The sequence below is a fragment of the Drosophila kikkawai genome, chromosome X (genome assembly GCF_030179895.1).
Source record: "Drosophila kikkawai strain 14028-0561.14 chromosome X, DkikHiC1v2, whole genome shotgun sequence".
NCBI classification, from domain to species: Eukaryota; Metazoa; Arthropoda; class Insecta; order Diptera; family Drosophilidae; genus Drosophila; species Drosophila kikkawai.
The window spans coordinates 23,797,190-23,819,933 of NC_091733.1; the positions used below are offsets into that span (position 1 = coordinate 23,797,190).

Sequence of the window (22,744 nt, forward strand, 5' to 3'; positions counted from 1 at the left end):
TAAAACTGTTAAATAATATTGAATTTTGTCAAAGAAATAAAATAAAACAAAAAAATATTATGTTTATCATTAGTTTAAGGGTTTTTTTGTTTATAAAATATACACTTGAAAACAATGGTTGAAAATACTTTTTAAAATTATTAAATCTTGAATTGAAATTTATAAATTTTGATATTTAATTTAAATTTTTAAGCAATAACAAACAAAACTTCATAAGGATAAATTTTGGTAACTATCTTAGAATTAAATGTAAAGCTAAGACTTATTTTTTTAAGTGCAAAAATACACCTGAGAAATGGTCTTGATCTATATACGAAAAAATCTCAAACATTTTTGCAAAATTAGGATATATGAATATATTTTATTTATTAATTTATATACAAAAAATTTAAATATAGAAAATAGTTCTGGTTTTGCTTGTAAAAATAAAATAAGGCTACGTATGCTTAATGTTGAGATCATAATCATAATAAATCATACAAAAAAATTGTTTAATACTTTAATATTAGCCTAATAAAAATTGTGCTTATAAATATTGTATCATTACAATTCCTCTTCTTAATTAAATAATTAAGGTAGTTAAATGTTTTTAAACTATCTTTTTATATAACAGTTTCTTACTAACATATCTTTTAATTCATATTCATTTAAAATAAATTTCGAATTATATTTTTTTAAATTAATTTATTAAATTGTTTACCTTTTTTAATTCCTTGCTCTAAGAAAAAATCTCCAAAAAAGCCATGCCACCATCACTGATCGAGGCAACACATTCGCAGCTGGCGTCGCAGTCGGGATCGCTGCCGGCGTCAAATCACGACCGCGCTTTGGCGCTTTTGGGGGGGCTTTCGAGGGCAGCGCTGCCCGGCGCTCTGCCGGCGTCGCCTGGCCGTTCAGTTCGCTGCGAGCGCTGGAACGCGAAAGTCGAGGAGAAATTCAAGCGCGGATGAAAAGGCCATATTGCAGCCATATTCCAGTTGGGGAATATTTTTTGAAAAGCGCAGGCGTGCAACGGTTTTTATTCGTCTCGTCGTGGTTCGCTTGGTTATTTTTTTCGAGTGTGGTGGCTTAGTGAAAATATACAAATTTTACACTGAATTGTTATTTTTGTGCAAATTAATTTAACGATGCAATAACAACAACAACAAGGGCGTACAACTAAAGAGTCAACAGCAATTACAAGGCACTCTATAAGTTAGAGGAAGAGGTGAGCAAATATTTCCATAAATTTGTTGATCTTTCGTTGGGTTTGTTCGGTTTTTTTTTAGATTTTTTTTTGTTTTTCGTTTTAGTGTTTAGTATTTTTGTTTGTTTATTTTTGTTGCCTGATTTTTAAGGTTTTTTTTTTGGCAATGCATTTGAATTAAAAACTTAAAGAAATTTTAAGACATTTTGCAGATAAATTATACACTTTAAGATATTGTTGTTAAATATTTAAAGTGGTTTTTTTTTAGTTTTCTGTAAAAATGTTTAAAATATATTAGGTAAACCAAAAAAAAAAAAATTATATTAAGACATTACATAAAAAAAATATTATATAAAAATCTTAAATTAAATTATTGTTAAAAATTTTAAGCGCTTTTAGAATTTTTCCTAAGCTAAAAATAATGTTTGTAAGCTTTTGTTTAATTTTTCTGTAAAAATATGTAAATATTATAAATATGAAAGGGTAATAAAAAAAATAAAATTAAAGGGATACAATTTAGAAGTCAATGAAAATATTTTTATATTTTTTAAATAATTTAATAAGGGTTACTTTTTTAATATTAAACACAACAAAGAGATTTGGAATAAATTCATAAACAGTCTAAGTATAAACCCCTTCCCAACTTTATTTTAAATATGAATAAATATAATATAAATAAAAAAATATAAATAAATAAAATAAAAATTAAAATATTATTGAAATAATATAATAAACAAATAAACTATAATATAATATAATATTATATAATAAATAAAAAGAAAAAACCCAACATCAAAAGTTAGCCTTGAATTAAACTAGAAACCCTCCAAATAAACTTCTATTTATAGCGAAATAAATGGCAAACTCATAAAATAAATAACAATCTAAATAAATAGTTATTGGTGTATTTTGTTGTTGTTTTTTTTTTTATTTATTTATTTCTTTCTGTGTGCCTATCCCAGCACTCACACACACTCACAACAACAACAGATGCAGGTACACGCACACCTAGGCATAACCTCATTAAAGTTGTCGCTGTTGTTGTCCTCATTTATCCGGACTCCAACTTGGAAGATGGAGTTCCAAGAGCCACGGACTCAAAAAAAAAAACAAAAAACAAAAAAAAACACTCTGAGCCGTCTTCGATTATTGAGCCCGTTTGACTTTTTCCCCAACAACGAACCTGTTGGCCCCACTGGCAAAAAGCGAAGAAAAGACACAAAAAAGGCCAAGAAAAATAATAAAAAAAATCTGAACACAAAAAAATATAAAGAAATAAAGTAAAAAGTAAAAAACAAAACGTGCTCTGGTCAGCCTCTAGAAATATGCGAGTCTCTGTTGAGTCTGTTGAGCTCTTTAGCTCTTTTCTCTGCCTCAATTTTATTTCTCCACCCGTCGTCCGTAGAACCCATAAGGCGTACAGCCGTAAAGCCCATAAAGTGCACTAAAATAGCGGCTATAGTCTACGTATATATTATATATATACACTCTGTGTACTTGACCTATCCAAATTGGGCTTCTAGGGGCGGATAAGCTTGCACTTGGCCTCAATTGGGGATGGGGTTTTTCAGGGTTTCCCCAAAGAAAGCTTAAGCTTTTGAGGAATTTCATCAAATAAATTGGGGAAATGTATACTAATTGAGGCTCAAATAATAATTTTAAATATATTTAATGTATCATAAAGTATTTTAAATGTATAGAAAATATATATATTAAGTATATTATTATTATATTACAAAATAAATTGAGGAAATGTTTACAAATTGAAATTGAAATAATAATTTTAAATATTTTTAATGTATAATAAAATATTTTAAATATATAAATAATTTATAAATAATATTAATATTAAATAAAACTTTTTTGTTTGATGTTTGAGCTTCCCTTTTACTTATATTTATTTTTCTAAAGTGAGAAAACATATAATATATTTTTATATTATATGATTTAGGTTTCTTAGAGAACCTTGTAAATTAAAAAATGTTTTTTTTTTTTATATATTCACTTATATTTTTATATATTATCTTAGAATTTTTGCAACTTACCGAAATTATATCTAAAAAAATTCCAGTTAAAAGTAATTCCCCGTAAAAATAATTATGGATTTCAATGATGTAAAATCTATTATTATTTTGTTAAGCAAATTTAGAACAGTCTCCATTGAAATTTACCATACTTTTTCCATAATTATAAGGCTTGCTTCTAGCCCGAAGCTATCAACTTTTAAACCTAGCTCTAGAATCTGCACACAATAAGAAATTATTAATATTATTTCTACACAAAATAGAGGAATAAAAACAATAAACAATATAAAAGATTGAATTACTTTTATAATTTTAAAATTATATCTAAATGAAAAATTGACAAATACATTGACGGATTATTCTATTAATATTTAATCAATTTTTTTGAAACTTCCTACAAAATGTATCAGATATTTTTATGGAATTAATATAACTTTAATTAAAAATAAATAATATTGATATTATTATTAATATTAAAAATATTACTTTTATTACATATTATTCAAATTTAAATATTTTTAAATAATTATCCGAAATGGGTTAATTTATTTTTCCTTATGTTGAAATTTCAAGTGATGTTCCATATTTACTTTATAAATCCGTATAAAAGTAATTTAAAATTTAATTAAATGTTATATAATTTCCAGAAATGAGCTTTTTATTAATTTTACTAAAAATAAATGTTTTTTTAAGCTACCAAATATAAATAAATTTATTTTAAAATCCTCTGAAGTAATTAAAAAAAAAATCTCCCCCATATTTTGCCATATTTCCCCCTTTATTTTAATAATTAAAAACCCCTAAAACTACACCTATTTTCATCACAGTGCACTCCAAATTCAATTCAGTTCAGCTCGCCTTTGGCTCAAGAGCAATTTTCGTTTGGATTTGCCCCTTCTGGCTCCTCCGAGAGCCCCCTAAACTCTTTAAAAATGATGATTACTCCCAGGCAGCATCTCTCGGTGGCCGCCGCATCATTATCGCCGCGCTTGAGATCTAATTTCTGCCGCTACAATTTGCCACACGACTTGTTTTGTTTTATTATTATTTATTCTATTATTATTATATTTTTTTTTTTGGATTTCATTTGATTTTCTTTGTTGCGGGTTGTTCGGGTCCGAAAGGAATTGAAAGTGCGCGCGCATGCGCAATTAAGGCCAAGTGCGCGCAAAAAATAAATTCAACAAAAAATAATAAATAAATATCAAAAAAACAAAAAGAAAAGAAACAAAAAAAAAAGTATTTAAAAGTCAGGAAAAAGGTAAAATGTTGGCTTTCGGCTGAAATTCACTTTTTATGGCCCAAAACGGAAGGGGGTGGTGGTGGTGCCGCAGAACCCAGCTCCTCCAAAAGCCAGTTAGTTGGTGAAAATCCAGCGCATACAGGTTATAAAGATTTATGATCACTCTTGATACCGTCCGTCCGTATGTCGACTCGTTCGGCCTTCCCAAGTAGGTGAAGCTCAGGTGAAAGAAGCAGATAACGAGGCTGCCTGGAGTTGGTCTTTACTTAGTTTTCTTCCTTTTTTTTAAATTTTATTTTTACCTGTTTTATCTGGGTCAGCATTCTGTAGTTTTTTCTAACAAAAGAAATATATAACTAAAATACAAGCAAGAAAGCAAAACTTTAATTGATTACAAATATATAATTGATTATAAAATATAAAATACTTTGAAGTAAGGATTTGAAAAGCAACAAGATATGTAAATGACTTGGTTTTTTTAACTTTATCACCTTAAATAACCATAAATAAAAGCGTTACAAATACAACTCAATAATTCACTATAATTCCCAATCAGTTCTAGCAACTTCTGAGTGGAAAAGCAGCTCAGTGCTGAGATAATGTTGGTTTTCTAAATTTTAAAATCTCGTTAATCTTTACTTTAAGTTTAAGTTAGACATATTCTTTAATATCACTAACTTGAGCAATGAAAAGAATTAAAACTTAAAGTTAGAAACGTTTGCTTAATCATAGTTGTGACATTTCAACAGTGACCTTAAATATATTGCTTTCGTTAATTGCCATGTTTTCATATTGATTTAAAGTTCAATTCCTTATCCTCTTATTAAATACTAATTGCAATTATATTACTTTATTTTTTACTATAGTATTTCCTCGGTTAATTACACATGCATCAAGTTGTTTGTTCACCTTCTTAACGCTGTGAGTTTAATTGCTTACAAAATTTCCCACCATTCAAACGTCTTTTTTGATACCCTAGAAGAGGGTATTATGTACTTTATATAACTGTAAATTTAATAGAAAAAATTAAGAAGAATAATTTTTATAGTTTATGCGAAAAATAATGTGTTTTAACAAGGAAGCTTTTCTTTTCTTAATTCCTTTGGATTTACGAATTTAAAGGGTATTCAAACTTCTTCCTTTCTCTCCCTTTCCCTCCCCCTTTTAATACCCTTTTACTTGCAATTTTAATTTTATTTTATAATTATTATTTTGTTGTTTGCCTGCGAGAAAGGCATAATAATAATAAAAAAGCAAAGGAAAAATAACAATTACCAAGCCAAGATACAACTCATTAATAACTTGCATGGCAAAAAGTATTTTTAATTTTTAATTTTGCTGTTGAGATCTTTTTTTTTTTTTTTGCTTTTGCTGTTGCTGTTGTTACGGTTAATGTTGGAATAACTATTCATGAGACTTAAACGGGTTAAGTTGAACTGAACTGAATGGAAACTTGCTTTCTAACCAACGAACGTAACAAATACACCCACAGACCCATCCAAGCATCCAAAAGTTTTGGTTTTTTTCAAGTGTATTTGAATGCGGGTAGCAAAAATCAAAATAACAATAAGAGTACCTCGAAGAATGGCTATTTGGAGCTATTTTCTATATATAGTTAAGAGCCAGCTTTGTAGGCCCAATTGACCTTAAATTATTGACTTGGCATCCGGCGTTGGCGTAATGTTTCAAAATTCTTGTATTTATTTTTAAGGCAAACACACGCATATTTGGCTTTTGGCCACATTTGGCTGTTCACATGCAAATCGGGTTTATTTCCATTCCATGGTTTTATGAATCGCTCGTTTTTTTTTTGTTTTTGTTTTGTTTTGGTCAATTAACCTGCAATATCCGGGCAAAAAGCAAAAAGCAACCAGCTAAAAGCCAACAGCAACCCGACCAATTACAAATGCAGAGCAGGCTTTTGAGACTCTCGAGAGTCGTGCCACATGCCACATGCGAGCTTTCACTGATCCAGCCAAGCAAGACTGGCCAGCTCTCGGATCTTGCGGACCCTGATCCTAGCTCCCAAGATCCAACAGCCAAGATCCAACAACCAAGATCCAAGAGCTAAGATCCGCACACGAAGCAAACGTGGGCGAACTTTCCCACGTCCACACTTGGCCAAGGAACTGGAACTGCACAGGGAGAAATTCTAGAGATTCAATTTGTAATTATAGAGTATAATATATATTTTTATATATTTTAAATTATTTAATTTTAAGGGTAAAATTCAGGCAATTTTAATAAAAATTATTATATATCGAAAATGTATCAATAATTCACATCGATATTTAAGCGATGAATCGATATCATATATAGCATCAATTAAAACTATTAATTTAAAAGATGTTTTTTGTAATTATGTTAATTCTGCAGCTAACAAAATCATAGATTTCCTCTCTGTGTATCCCATAAAACCCCGTCACGCTTCGATTTGTTGTTGTTCTGCAAAAATAAAAATAGAAAAAAACCCAAGCAGAGGTGTCCAAAGAAAGCCAAGAAAAATACACAAATTTCACAAAATATCAATAGATGTGTGCGGCGGCAACACATCAGCAAAAATCTGACAGCGGCCAAAGCCAAAAACACACAAAAAGTAACAAAAAAAGATCAGACCTGGGGGCCAAATCTCATGGCGAATTTGATGGGAACAGGCTGAGATTATTGGTTCCAGTCTACAGTCTCCCGTCTCCCGTCTCCAGACCCAGACCCAGACCCAGTCCTAATCCCTGGCTTTAATGCCAAAAAGTTCTCAGCCAAAAAGAATCTTGGACTGCACCTTTCACTCACAGGCGGAAATACAGAGGAAGAAAAAACTAGAAATAGAAAGCAAAATATTCAAAAAAAAGCATGATTGAAAGAATATATAAATAAATAATTAAAAAGAATTTTTAAAAAATTTTAAAAGGATTTTTATTAAAAGAAATAATAATAAAAAGGAAATTAAATATTAAGTACAACTTCATAAATTTATTATAAATTAAAAAACCTTTAAATACTTAAATGGATAAATAAATATTAAAAGAAATATTAAATAAACTATAAAAAAATATTTAAATAAATGAAAATTTAACAATTTGTATAGTTTTAAACATTTTAAAACTAAAAAAAAAAAGAAAAATAATGAAATGAAAAGGAAATGTTATGTATAACTATATAAATTAAGTATGCAATAAAAAAGTTTTAAAATAATTAAATAGAAAAGAAAAATATTAAAATAAATATTTAATAACCTTTAAATAAATTGTATATTATATAAAAAATTAAAAATTTGTATATAATTAGCAAAAGTTTTCGTACAATCAAGACAAATCTAAATACAATTTATTTATTTAAATTAAAACGATTTAAAAATAAGAAAAGTAGCTTAAAAACTAAATGGGATAGGTTTTATTTGATTTTTATTTCAATCATGAATAGAGGCTTATGTTTAAATTAAATTATAGGCTTGGTCGAATATATTTGGAAATATTTATGGCTTTCATAAAGAACTCTTCTCAATGGGATGGGCTTGAAGTGCTTTTTAGGCTCCATAAACATTTTGTTTGGGGGTGTGGAAAAAATAAAAAACAAATGAAAAAACCGGGTTGCCTAAGCAAATTGTTAAATAAACAAAGTTAAGAATTATTTTTCCAACTAAAACTGGGGGAGAGTTGTGTTGTTTATATATATATTTACGTGATTCGAGTTAAGTTTGCCTTTTGTTTGAAATTTCCTGCTCAAAAGCACGGCTCAAGGTCATTGGGTACAGAGACCAAGTCACAGAGTTACCTATATATACAAATATATATATGTATTTAGAGCCCACACCCGTTCTACACCAAACAAAAGGCTTTTTATTTGAAATGCGGTTTGGCTTTTTCGTTTTTTTCTTTTTCATTTCGGAGAGGCTTTAATTTGATTTCTCGATTTTCCATTGCCTCATATGCAAACATATATCGTAATCGTTATCGTAATCAAATGCATCACTGACCTTTTGCAATAATAATCGAAAGTGAACGAAAAACGAAAAGCGAAACCAAACTCGAATGAAAACGAATCAAGAGTTTCCCAATCGAAAAGCTTGAAAATAATGTGAAATGCATATCGGTCTCACTTGGATTGCGTCTAAATGAAAAACTGAAAAACAGAAGAGATACCAATAACAAATAATAATAATAATAGTTTGGTGGAAAAAGAAGAGAGACAGAGAGATAGATGATGATGAAGAAAAGAAAAGTTGTTGCTTTCGTCACGCTTATACATTTTTGTTTATTTTTTTGTTGTTTTTTGTTGTTCATCTTTTGGACTTGGCTTAAATCTTGAATCCGCATTTCCCCTACTCATTCTCTCTCTGAATTCAATTAAAAATTCACAATCAACCATAAATAAAGCCCAACTTGGCAGCCTTTTCTTTAAATAAATATTTACTGAATGCAAAAAAAATGTTTATATATATATATAAAAAAAGAAAAAATAACCAAGAATACTAAGCCAAAAGTAAACAAAACAAAGCCTCAATTTGCAGGCCTCGAATATGCTGCACAGTGGCTTTAAAACAGCCAAAAAATGGGCAAAAAATCTTTGCAAATGATTCATGCGTTCTTGAGCAAGTGAATGGCATTTGGGAACTTCCATTGGATTTTTGTTAATATTTTTTTAATGGTTTTTAACAGTCACAAAATAAACTAATATAATTTATTATTCACAAAGCACTTGGGTTAATTATTTTAACTTTAATGGTGGCCTTAGTTTGGCATTTCTCCCCATTTTTAAGCATTTAAACTCTCATATTCTTCAGAAAAAGTATTTTTTAGTAAACAAAAATTATAACAACAAATATGTAACAAATGGAAATTGATATTATATATATATAAATAAATAATAAAATATATAAATAAAATAAATATAATACCCTTAAGATAGTAGACTACTTCCCCCATGCTCTTCAGGAAATATCTTTACTCCTAACTGCAGTTTATTAAATGGAAAAACCCGAGTCAACAAAATTGATTAATACTATCTTTTACTTCAAATCGCCGCCATATCTTATCGGGCGAGTGCATTCAACTATTGGGTTAAGCAGTTAGTGTGACTTCAATGCCCCTTTGCTTACCTCCCAAGCACGGTGGGGCATTTATTTATGAAACGGAGGTAGTTAGCACTCAGTGTATGCATAAAAAACAAAACAGAAAAATAAAAAAAAAATACAGCGAAATGCGACTGGCGAGCGTGGGAAAAAGCATTGGCTAATATCTCGGGCCAAGTTTGACCAGTTTGTGGGGATGACGACGACTTCCCCTTGCTGCAACGCAGGCCAACAACGTATATTACTCATACGCCGCGTGGCACGCTCTCCAGACCGCTTTTGTACCCATCATATAGAAGTCTTTTTTTTTGTTTTTTTAGGGTCAAAACACTTGAGAATATCGATGGCGGATCTGTTATGATCTAAAGACTTTCATTCATAGAAACTTTCAAAAAAGAAAAACAACGAAAAAAACACAAAATCACTTCCCAAGTGACCATCAAGAACTGGCCGTTAAACTGGTTTTTTGGCTCTGACTCTTTTGGCATAATTTTTCGTATATTTTTTGTCGTATTTTTCATAGTTATTCGCATATTTTTGTTGTTGTTGTTGTACTTCTCCGCACCCTGGCAGAATACGATTTGTGCAGATACATTTCGCAGGCAATCTAACAGTTGGCTGCTAATGTGATTTGTGAATGTTTCGACGGCTCTGTGTGTTTCGCAAGCCGGAGTAAATAAATTACATTGGCAGTTTAACGACGACGTCGTCGTTGTAGTCGTTGTTGGAAATTGTCGCCGGCCGATCGGCGGCTTTTGTTTGAGTCTAAGATTTCCCCCCTCCCCCCAAGTTTTGCAGTCATAGCCCATATCCCCTCTCCCTTCCTGCCCCCTAAATTGTTGGCCATTTAACGAGCCAATAGATACAAAGCCATACCACACAATGGTCACACGGGCTAGCGCAAAAGATACAAAGATACGCGGGCACAATGCGAGGGAAATATGTTTGAATGTGTGTGATTTGAGGTCAGCACAATAGCTACCATTAAGCGGGAAGGGGAATATGTGATGGCTTAACAGGGCTAAAAGCCTAAAATTCCTTAGATTTTTAGCTTTTGTCGCCTTAATTTGAAAGTAATACGCTTAAGTAATATTATTTAAGTTTTAAGAGTGTTTTTTTAGAGAGTTTCTATTTAAGCTAATAATATTTTACTGTGCTAAAGTACTAGCTTCTTCATTAATTAAAGTATTTTATTTTTTATAATATTTTTTTCCAGTCTTACACTTGATTTTTATACCCTTTAAGGGTATTATGATTTTAGTCAGACGTTTGAAAAGCAATGAAGGAGTCATTTCCGACCCTATAAATCATATATATTCTTAATCAGCATTAACAGGCGAGTCTTTCTAGTTGTTTCAGAGGGAAAACAATTTTTTTTAAATAATTTTGAAAATTTTATAATCATTAAAATTGTCAAAATTTGGAAAAATATGAAATTTAAAATAAACTTAAATTTAGTATACAGATTTATAAATCTTATAAAAGCTAACACAAAACGGTTTTCCGAATTGAATTTAATGCATTTTTGGCTTAGTTATGGATTTTTTAAATTTTGATTTTTTTCAAGAAGTATAAAACCAAACAAAATAATAATAAAAAAAAAAATTTAACAAAAACAAATTATATTAAAAAAATTTACAGAAAATATTTTATATATGTCCCACCTTATATATATAAAATTAGACAATTGTAATATATTTTCTTGCATTTCAACTACTCTCTTGACCCCAACTGTGCGGATACACACAACCTGCTGCCGATGAGCTTCAATGGTTTGCGATCGCTTGATTGACAGTTATCTAACCGTTTCGACTTAATACAAGTGTTTAACGGTTAGTCGGCGTGGAGAAATAGTGAGAATTAGTGCGAGATAGTGCAAAGATATTTATTTACTTGCCGCCAAGACAACGCTATCAGTTGCGGGTTACACAGAACAGCACTTATCTGGCGATATCTGGAGCAATGGAACCTGTTCATTACACTGATAAAACAAGCCAACACAAATGACAATGGCAGTACGATAGTTAACGATTCCGGGAAACAGGAAGCTCGCCATGAACGTGCCATGGAGCTAAATGTATCTTTTGCGGTCGGATTCTAGCCATTGACTTACTTTGCTTTGCTTTGGTTTGCTTTGAATTCATTAGAAAGGCACAAATGGAAAGGTTATTTTTGGTGGTGTTAAGATATAAAAATATATATAGTATATATATCTAGTATAAATATATAAAGTATATAAAAATTGAAGAAAAAAGCAAACAAATTTTAAACCCAAAAAGTTCAGAGATATTATGGTACAATTTTAAATTAAGAAAGTATATATGAATATAATATAAATTTACATATAAATAGAATAAAATAGATATAATTATAATATAAAAAATAATATTAATTGCTAAAAATATAATAAAAATAGTATTTAATTTATGGGTACAAATTTTTATATTTAATATGGAGAAATGGACCTGCAAAAATTACAAAGATTACCAAGATTGCAAAAATAAGATTTGTAAGACACTTTTTGTTACTTAAAAATATTTCAAAATCAAAAGCCAAAGCCCAAAGCACACCTCTGACCCTCGCTCCAAAAAAAATCGCGAACTTTGTTGACTTTAATTTACAAACCTGGCCAAGAAATTGTAGGTACTCTTTGCCTTGTTGGTGGTTACCCCATCGCCAGAGTTTTGCAAAAATTGCCAGAGCCATAAATAAAGAGCCTCTGCCCTCGGAAGAGGACACAGCATGACCTTAACCTTAGCCCCGATTTCCACTTGTTTTTTTTAGCCACATTTTGATTGGAAGTCGAGGGAAATCGCGCAGAAAAACACTATATATCTACAGCAGAGTTATATATGTTAGAAAAACCAGTTGGCCAGAGAACCTTACAAGTGCCTGGCTAGCGAGATCTTGGCCCGAACGAGTTGGCCAGTTGGAGTTGGACAGATACAGATGGAAATCGCTGTAGAAATATGGGTCGTGCGACAAGAAATGAGAAAGTGCCAGTGCCAGTGCCAGTGCCAGAGTGTGGTCGAAGCGACCGTTAGAATTGGCTTTATGAATGCAAGTCTTGGGCTTGGCATTAGTTTGGAGATGGAAGATCGAAGAGCGACTAATGGCAGCGAAAAAGAACCATTCGAAGCGTGCGAAAATTTTTGTGATTCGATTAAAGAAAATTGCTTGGGGTGAAGGAAAATTATGATAGAAAAGAGAGTTGGAAAGGAATAAATTAATAAAATAAATTTTAATAATAAATTAAGACAGCAGCGGGGAGAAAAATATATATAAAATAAATATATAATAAAATAATTCTGTAAAAAAGTATTTACCAGATATCCTTAAAAATCCTATTTACTTGAGTAACTTTTTGGTATTTTTAGTGTCTTAATTTCTTAACAAAAAACCAAATATTCCAAGACCATCATTAGCTGATAAATTGGACAGCATTAATTAAATGGCTTGCCTCTTTCGCTATCGCCTTTGTCTTTGTTCATTTATTTATTATTTTGGCTTGCCAGTCCGAAACTGTCAATGCAGCAAGGTCATGGATTTAAGTTTAAGGAAACGACTGCCAAATCTAAGAACTTTTCAAGATTTCAAAGATAAATATAGGGGGGCTTAAACTAGACAGAGAAAAATTAACCAAACAGCAATTAAGATAAATGTATATATAAAAAATTATAAGTAAAAGAGGTTAAAAAAATTATAAAAAAGAAAAAAAGCCAAGTTAGGGTAAAATATATATAATATATAATGTATAAACAATATAAAAAAATACATAATAAATAAATTATATAAAATATATATAAAATTTAAATAGTATAATAAAAATATATTATGTACTAATAATAATAAGTTTAAGAGGTTAAACAAATTTTAAATTTTAAATTTAATATATTAAATCTATACTCCAGTTTATTTTTTTGAACTGTTGAAACAGCTTAATTTAATTGAATTTTTAATTTATTTATTATATTATCCTAGCGCAGTAAGTTTACACCTAAAATTGTGGCACTAGTCACATAAATAAATATTTAAAAATAAATATTTTCAGTATTTAAGATATTCCCAGTTTCAAAATTATAAAAAAATATTTAAAATGTAAAAATACATAAAATTAAAACCTCTACTTCGTAATCCTTTACAGATCCCCATCAGAATGTCGGCTGCCACGCACATGGCCTTGCCGGCTCACTCCATTGTCCCGCCACCCCCTGGAACGCCACCTGTGATTACCGCTGGACCAGCTGGTGGCCCCCATTCCCATAACCCTTCCAATTCTAATGTGAAGCGCGGTCACAAGCGCAGTGTCTCGCTGGAGAATAATGCTCCTCTGGCCCTGCGTAGCACGCCCAGCCTGGGGCAGTCCTCGCTGGGATCACCTCTGCTGCAGTTTGGCCAAGGGCTGAATCCCGGCCAGCCTGCCTTTCACACGGGCACACTGAAGTCACGGCAGGAGCAGCGGCGTCTGAGCCAGAAATTCGGCAGTCACAGCAATCTCGATGACGAGGGTGTGGGTTTAGGCCTGGGCCTGGGCTTGGGCTTGGGTGTGGGCCTGCAGATGCGCAGCAAGTTCCAGAATATACGTCAGATGTTCGAGCTGAGTCGCAGTTGTGTGGGTAATGGCGGCGGCAGTTCCGGTTCCGGTGGCGGTTCCGAGGAGGAGGCAATGCAATCTTTGCCAGCCACGTTGCAGCCACAGCAGCAGCAGCAGCAGCAAAGGCGGACCACGCCCATTGCCAGCGGAAGTCGGGCGCAGCAGCAGCAGCAACAGCAACAACTGGGCGAGGCGGAACAGGTGAGGCTTAGCAAAGGGGTGGGGTTTTGGAAACTGAAAACTAATAGAAAATGAAATAAAATCAGGTAAATGCAAATTATTTATTGTTTACTATCCATAAATTATTTATTATTTATTTTTTAAATATTTTTTATTAATCAATTACCCATTTTATGACCTCTCCAGACCAGCAGCGGCAACTTTCTGCGACCAATAGCCTTCAAGCCCATACCATTTGAGCCGGATTATCGCATTGCCTGTCAGCAGCAGCAACAGCACCAGCAACAGTTGCAATTGCAGCAGCAACAGCAACAGCAACACCAGCAGCAACAACAGCAGCAGCAGCAATTGCAGTTGCAGCAGCCACACCACCAGCAACATCAATCGCTGCAGCTGCCATCGTCAGAGGGTTCCGCTGGTGGAACGGAGCGTTATGGCTATGGATCAACACCATCGCTGGCCCCCCTGCCGCCGGCAGCCAGCCAGAAGTTTGGCAGTGAGTAGCAGTTAACATTACACACATTATCTAGTTTGAAGTTAAAGTATTCCATTGGCATTGGGAGTGTACATAAAAACTTGAAATATATATTACCCTGGGAAAACCATAGCGAAGTGTAAGCTAAACTAGCATAACTTGTTTTCGAAAATTCTTTGAAAATTCCTTAAATTAATATAAATATTTATATCTTAATTATTATTTTATTTGTTGACTATAGGCACCACAGATCTGCGTCATCTGGCCGCCCGGCGTCGCAACCATCGCCTCCTGCAACGCTCCAGCAATGAGGATGCCCTAACACTGGACCTACTAAGTCCAGGTGGTGGCCATGACAGACCCGATGGAGCCAGCAGGTAAATATTCCTAGGATTTATAATTGAAAACCCCAAATAAATGAGAAGTCTTCAGTCGTTGAGTTTTTGTAAGAAACTGATTTTATTTCATTCAAACCCTAGCTTATATAGCTAACATGAGAATGTACATTGTAGATCTTAGTTTTAGACCCACGCATCGGACAGTTCCCGATCGTGAGAAATATTCTATGTGCGATAAGGGTGCACATGTCAACCCGATCGTACATATCTTAAACAAACCCAGACCGCTCACAGGAGGTCATATTTCGGGTTACTTGTTACATAGGCTCAAGTGGCGGTTTCAAATAGCTATGCACACAAGTGCTAGACAGTGCACTGTGGCCGGGACTTAATCGCTAACAGATGCGTTCTTATTTATAACCGTGTTCATGTTTGAACATTCTGCCAAGGGCCAGCATGGTGTGGGTGTATATTTAAATTAGTTGCAATTAAAAATAAGTGGACTGTATTTTTGTTGTTTAACTCGACATAATTCATTTTGCAACTAATATTTTACAACGCCTCTGTGTCATGGCTTAATAAACAATTACAATTTCATTTAAATTATTAATTCATGTTCCTGTGTGAACATTCTGCTAAGGGCCAGCAAGGTGTGGGTGTACATTTAAATTAGTTGCAATTAAAAATAAGTGGACTGTATTTATTTTGTTTCATTCGATATAATTAATTTTGCAACTAACATTTTCATAGGCTTGCATATACTATTTGTTTTTAACTTTTTACTTTTAATTCATCAAAATTTGTTTGTATTGTATTTCTTTTTTTGTTTTGTATTATTTTTCTTAATTTTTGAAAAAATTTCTATTTGTTTTAACTGATATTTTATGACGTTAACTCCAGCTTTATAAATACCTCCGAAGTGAGGTCCTGCCGGGGGAATATTGAGTTAAGTAACTCCTAATTCTGCTGCTTTTTCCGCTTCTGCCGCGCCGCCGTCGTCTTTAATTTTGATGTTGTTGTTTTTTGCTGCTGCTGTCGTCGCTGCCGCCGTTGTTTGTTGTAGGATGATTTCCTGATGCCGCCTGTTTCTGTATCGTCGCTGCGGCCGTCGTTGTTGTTGCAGACTTATTTGTAGTTGCTGCCGTGAGGTCGTCCCTCCTTCTCCTTTTCTCCGTCAAGGGCTGGGTAACTTCCACACAATATCTTAGTCGATTTCTCGACCCCAGAAAATTGTTTTATTCTTATTTTCTGGTTGCCATATCTGGCATTTACAAAAAAAAAAAAAACCAACGAATGGAGTTGGAAAAAATATTAATAAGGACTCTTATTGTCCTTTAATTTTAAAAAACCAACCAGTGGAGTTGGAAAAAATTTTTTTGTTTAAAAACAAAAGGGACTCTTTTTTGACCTTTTGAATTGTCGTTTTCACGACCACCAAAAACTTTTTTATTATTGTGTTTTTTTTTTTAATTTGTCACGATAGGTCTTTTTTTTCACTACCGCGACTTTTCGATGTTTTAGGCCTCGAAAAAACGCCCACAATAAATATTTGTTATATTTATTTTTTAATTTTGTCGATTTCTCGACCACTTTTTTTTTAACAAGAAGGACTCTTTTTTTTATCCTTTTGCATATATATATATGGTATATGTTGGCCATTTCAAATACCATAACATAATTTAATGCACTTTTTAATTTTTTTTTTTAAGCACATTTTCTACTGATATTATTGCAGCACGCCTTACCATTTTTTTCATGGTATTACAGCAACCTAAATGGTGCTTGTTTTTTCTTTTAAAACATAAAAGACTCTTTTGTGTCTTTTTGTTTTTATTTTATACTCTGTTCCTTACCACGGGTGGGGGAAACAAGAGTTAATTATTTTTGCAGCCTTAATATTTTAAGGTGCTGATTTATAACTCTGAACCTCTTACCACAAGGGGGAAAGTTGCAGAGCGGTCGAAGGACCAAAATGAAAGACCGCCCGAATTAGAGGACGTCTTCATACGGAGTTATTGTTACAAACTGATTTTATTTCATTCAAACCCTAGCTTATATAGCTAACATGAGAATGTACATTGTAGATCTTAGTTTTAGACCCACGCATCGGACAGTTCCCGATCGTGAGAAATATTCTATGTGCGATAAGGGTGCACATGTCAACCCGATCGTACATATCTTAAACAAACCCAGACCGCTCACAGGAGGTCATATTTCGGGTTACTTGTTACATAGGCTCAAGTGGCGGTTTCAAATAGCTATGCACACAAGTGCTAGACAGTGCACTGTGGCCGGGACTTAATCGCTAACAGATGCGTTCTTATTTATAACCGTGTTCATGTTTGAACATTCTGCCAAGGGCCAGCATGGTGTGGGTGTATATTTAAATTAGTTGCAATTAAAAATAAGTGGACTGTATTTTTTTTGTTTAACTCGACATAATTCATTTTGCAACTAATATTTTACAACGCCTCTGTGTCATGGCTTAATAAACAATTACAATTTCATTTAAATTATTAATTCATGTTCCTGTGTGAACAATAATATATTTATATTATTTATACTATTTTATATCGTTTTTTTGCTAGCAAAAGCAGCGGCGGTGGCACAGTGGTGGGCAGCAGCGACCTGACGCCCTCACCCTCGGACTCCGGCATCTCGGAGCTGGAGGCGGCCCTCAAGGATCGCGACTCGGAGCTCTCGTACCTGCGGCAGGCCATGGAGCACAATGAGAAAGTAATTTTCCAAGTACAAAAGGTTACAACCTGGACGAATGCCATTATACTATAATTTTCTATTTATTTAATTGGATTTCTTCATTTCTTAAATTTTTTTGGAATTTTCCAACCAGGACAAGGAGGTCTACTGGGAGCACGAGACCCAGCGCTTGAGGCTCTTCTATGAGGGCCAGCAAAGAGAGTGCCAGCTGAAGCTGCGCAAAATGGAGCAGCTACTGGGACTGCAGCAGTTCCAGCTGAAGCAGCACAAGCTGCGCCAGTCGGAGCAGGTGAGCCGGCTGCAGCAGCAATTGGATCAGGCTAGGGATACCAGCCTGAGTCTGCAGCAGCAGGTGGATGCTTTGAGGTCCCAGTTGGAGGACAGCGAGTGGCGGGTGTGTGAGCGTAATGGAGAGATAGCTTTACTCAAGACGCAGCTCAAGGAGGCGCATGTAAGTTATATATTTATACCCTTGCAGGGTATTATAATTTCAGTCAGAAGTTTGCAACGCAGTGAAGGAGACGTTTCCGACCCTATAAAGTATATATATTCTTGATCAGCATCAACAGCCGAGTCGATCTAGCCATGTCCGTCTGTCCGTCTGTCCGTCTGTCCGTCCGTCTGTCCGTCTGTCCGTCCGTCCGTCTGTCCGTTTCTACGCAAACTAGTCCCTCAGTTTTAAAGCTATCTGAATGAAACTTTGCATATAGTCTTCTATATACTCTCACTGCTATATATGTCGGAACGGGCCGGATCGGACGACTATATCATATAGCTCCCATACAAATGTTCGATAAATTTTTAGAAAAAAAATTATAACTTTGCTGTTTTTCAACATTTTGGCACCATTTTTTAGATATGACCATTTTATATTATTTCTGAATTTTGGTAAAAATTTTATGAAAATCGGACGACTATATCATATAGCTGCCATAGGAACGATCGGGAAATTAATAGAAAAAAAAATTATATATTCGTTGTTTTTCAACGTATTTTCATCTACTCCGGGATATAAGCTTATTTTATTATTCTAGAATTTTGGTATAAATTTCAAAAAAATCGGACAACTATATCATATAGCTGCCATATAAACCGATCGGTAGATGTATACAAAATGTAAAGCTGGGAATGCAAAACTGTAACTGTCAAACTGTAAACATAATAAGTATAGGTAAAATGTAATGAAATAATATCTGCAAGGGTATACAAACTTCGGCGTGCCGAAGTTAGCTTCCTTTCTTGTTTTTTTTAAATATTAAAAATTCAAAGAAAACCAAATTAATGTTATATTTTTTCAGCTGGAAATCAATGTGAAGGATCATGCTATTGTGAGCCTGAAGCACAGCAGCAGCAACAACAGAAATAGCAGCAGCAGCAGCAGCAACAACTGTGAGACATCGAAAAGCCAAAGTCAACCAAAGCAGCAGGTGAAGGAGGAACATCAGCAGCAACAACATCAGCAGCAGCAACAACATTCTCCAGAATTAAGCCAACATCAACAGCAACAGCAACACCAGCAGCAACATCAACAACAACATCAACAACAACTTCAACAGCAACTTCAACAACAGCAGCAAATTCAACAACAGCAGAAAAATCAACAACAGCAGCAACATCAACAAGAGCAACTTCAACAACAGCAACTTCAACAACAGCAGCAACATCAACAGCACCAACAACTTCAACAACATCAACCCAAGTCACAGCCCGACCAGCGACAATTGCAAAAGATCATCACCCTGAAGGATCAGGTCATTGGAGCTTTGACCAGCGAACTGGCCAAGCTGCGCAAGGAACTCTCCGATCTGGCCATTGCCCATGAATATGGCGAAGAGCCATGTGGTCGCTATACACGTCTCAAGCAGCAGTTGGACAATCTCAATGAGATTTGCCAAAAGACAAGGAAATACACCAACACCACCACGACAACACCATCGTCGCCGCCAGAGGTGCCGCCCAAGCTGGATCTTCTGGTGCAGCGATTGCAGTTGGATCAGGGACAGGTGCCGCAGCAAACGCTGGACACGCTCATCGAGGAGTCTACGACATATGCCGAGGACATAGCCAAGTTGAGACAGAAATTAGACGATTTTCGGCTGAATTTGGAGCTGGAGAAGCGTCAGTGGTGTGCGGAGAAGGACAAGGTCCTGGGCTATCAGAAGCAGCTGCAGGCTCACTATATACACATGTACCAGAAGTTAAGATGCCTGGACACGCAGGGAACAGCAATGGCAGGAGCTGCTGGAGGTGAGGTTGGTAATGGGAAGGGATTGGAGTGAGTGGAGAAATAGCTAGAGCTAGTGGTTTGAGGTCACTAGCTAAAGGTAACTGAATATTAAAATGAATGAATATACTCTGAAAAAAATATAAATAAATACAAACGAAATATAGAACCTTCCACGAGTTAGAAGAGATTAAAAAATTACTAGTAATGGTGCCTAAAATAAACCTAGAACCTTTGATAATGTACCTAAAGCAAATAAATTTATATATCAAATAATATTGGAAATTCTTTTAGACACCTTAAAAAGTTATTTAAAATTTAAAGGTTTCCTATACAATTTGGCTTAGAACTTTCTTGAGAAAGAAAGGATTTAAAAAAGGACATATTTACAGGAAACCTTAAACCTTAAACCTTAAACTTACCTGACTTAAGCCAAGGGCTGCCTTGACCTCCTGCTATGATCCTTCCCTCGGCGATAAATAATACACGATTTTTTAAATATTTTTACAAAATATGCATATTTAATTTTTTTTGTTTTTAATATTTTACAAATATATATATATCAATATATATATGTATGTATACTTTTAATTTATGAAATGTAATTACGCACGAGAGAAAAAAAACCTTTGTGATTCCGCATACGTGAATAAAATAATAATAATATATATATATATAATATGTCGTTCCATTATGCAATAAAAAATTATGTAGTAACAATATACTTTTTATTGATGAGGGCCATAAGTCAGAGCTAAAATAATGGGCTAATGACTCAGCTGGGCTTTATAATATAATATATTAATATAAATGGTAATTGGTAATTGGTAGTTAACAAATATGTAAAAAAAAAATTAGGTAAAATAAAATTAAATACAATCTTTTATCATAGATTACTTCGTAGGCTTAATGCAGAGGCCTGTCCTGGGATCAGCAGTTTGTCAGCGGCAGGATAATAATTAAACATATATATATACTAAAGGAGGTCGATTTGTTTGATACAATATATATAGTGCTTTTTTTTTAACAAATCATTAAGTGATGAAATAATTCTTACAGCTGTAAAGTTGGTAAATGATTAATTCTTTAAATGAAAATTATTCTTGAATATATAGGTCAATTCTTATCCCATTTTTCCTTTAACCCTCCTCTTTTTTATATATTTTTTAATATTTTTGAACAACTTTTGCTCTTTACAAAAATATTTAGTATACATTTAACCATTTACTAATGAAAGATTTCAAGTAGTTCTCCAAAATAATCAACTAAATATTTTCATTTTTCATAAACCAAAGTTTTTTTTTAACAAAAATGAAATATTTTGTGTTTTTCGTTTGTTTTTCTTTTCGTTTGGGGTTAAGTTAAGTGGAATATGAATATTAAATGAATTTTAAATGTTTTAAATATTTTTTTTTACGGATTTTTAATTTTAAATATATATTTTTTATGGATTTTGAATTTGAATTTAAAATATTTTTTTTTAATGGATTTTGAATTTAAATTGTTAAATGTTTTAAATATATTTTTTAAGGATTTTTCAAATAATAGTTTATGGTTTTATATATAAAAGAAATTACAAAAGAAGTAACTTGTAATTTCTGAAGTTTTTGAATATATTTTTAATATTTTAGCAAGTGTTTTTAAGATTTAAGATCCCAAGAAAGTATTGAAAAATGATCAAAAAATAAGTTCCAAATTGTAAATCAAATCATCAGCTTATTCCCATTTTTAAAGTAATTTCCAATTAATTAAATTTAATTTCTTTTTAATTTTCATATTAAATTTCAGATTTTTGTATCAAACAAATCGAATTCCCACAATCCATACACTCATCTCACAGACACACACTCACACACACACACACACACACATAGATTCTTACTTATATATATTGTTGTTGGTTCCTCTAGGCACACTCCTCCACATAGGTGGCCGGAAAGATGCCAATATGATTTCTGAGGGCTCCCAGCCACCAGCCATCGTCCTGCTTGGCATGGACCTCAATGATGTCGCCGGGACTCAGTTCCAGCTCATCGTAGAGCTTGGGGGTGTAGCTGTACAAGGCCTTGCAGCGACCTAGGATCGGACCAACCACGCCTTGGTCCTCGTCCTCCTTCTGGCTATTCTGCAGATCCTGCGCATTCTGATAGAAATGCTGCGTCTGCAGTGGATTTGGCGTTTTATTGGGCATCGGCATTACCGGTTGCTGCTCCTCATCCTCCTCGTCCTGCGAGCTAAACTCATCAAAGTCCGAGTCCTGCTGATTGGAACCACCATCCGCCTGGCCGCGATCACTGTGCTGATGATGATGATGATGTTGATGATGGTTATGATTGTTGGCCAAAGTCTTGGCCTTGACAGACATGGCCGCCACGGCGGCATTCGTTGTAGAGATTATCTTTGGTTGGCTGGTAAAATTGGTCTCAATGTTGCTCTTGCTCCGGTTGAAGGGCTTCACCACCGAACTGATATCCGTGCAGGAGCCATTGCTATTGGTGTGGCTGCCATGCAGGTGAGAGCAATGATCATCTGGAAGCTCATCTTCATGGCCAGCAGCGGTGGCGGCTGTATCGGTGATATCAAGAGCGGATTGCTGGTGCTGCTGCTGCTGGGATTTGTCGTTGTTCTTCAGCCAGTTGGGCACTTTAAGGATGCTCTGCTGGAGGCCAGTGCGGTCACGGGTGATCTTTAGGA

General features: G+C 33.8%; 2 protein-coding genes across 6 annotated transcripts in view; one reads left to right on the forward strand and one right to left on the reverse strand.

Moving 5' to 3' along the window:
- Positions 1-893: 893 nt before the first annotated feature.
- On the forward strand, positions 894-20,770 carry LOC108083898 (putative uncharacterized protein DDB_G0271606). Of its 2 annotated transcripts, none has more exons than XM_070288462.1 (7): positions 894-1,207; positions 13,666-14,316; positions 14,482-14,791; positions 15,012-15,147; positions 17,697-17,865; positions 17,960-18,277; positions 19,125-20,770. In XM_070288462.1, the coding sequence occupies exons 2-7, from the start codon at positions 13,678-13,680 to the stop codon at positions 20,103-20,105; spliced, it is 2,553 nt and encodes an 850-aa protein (XP_070144563.1). In that variant the 5' UTR covers positions 894-1,207; positions 13,666-13,677; the 3' UTR covers positions 20,106-20,770. The 2 variants fall into 2 exon arrangements, with proteins under 2 accessions (XP_070144563.1, XP_070144564.1); XM_070288463.1 differs by having other exon boundaries at positions 17,697-17,844.
- Nost (Nostrin) overlaps positions 20,757-22,744 on the reverse strand; it is a 30,137-nt gene continuing 28,149 nt past the window's right edge. For all 4 annotated transcript variants that reach the window (XM_041774867.2, XM_070288461.1, XM_017179749.3 and 1 more), the window contains one exon: positions 20,757-22,736. In XM_041774867.2, coding sequence (XP_041630801.1) covers positions 21,957-22,736 — 780 coding nt within the window. In that variant the 3' untranslated portion in view covers positions 20,757-21,956. The remainder of the gene's footprint in view (positions 22,737-22,744) is intronic.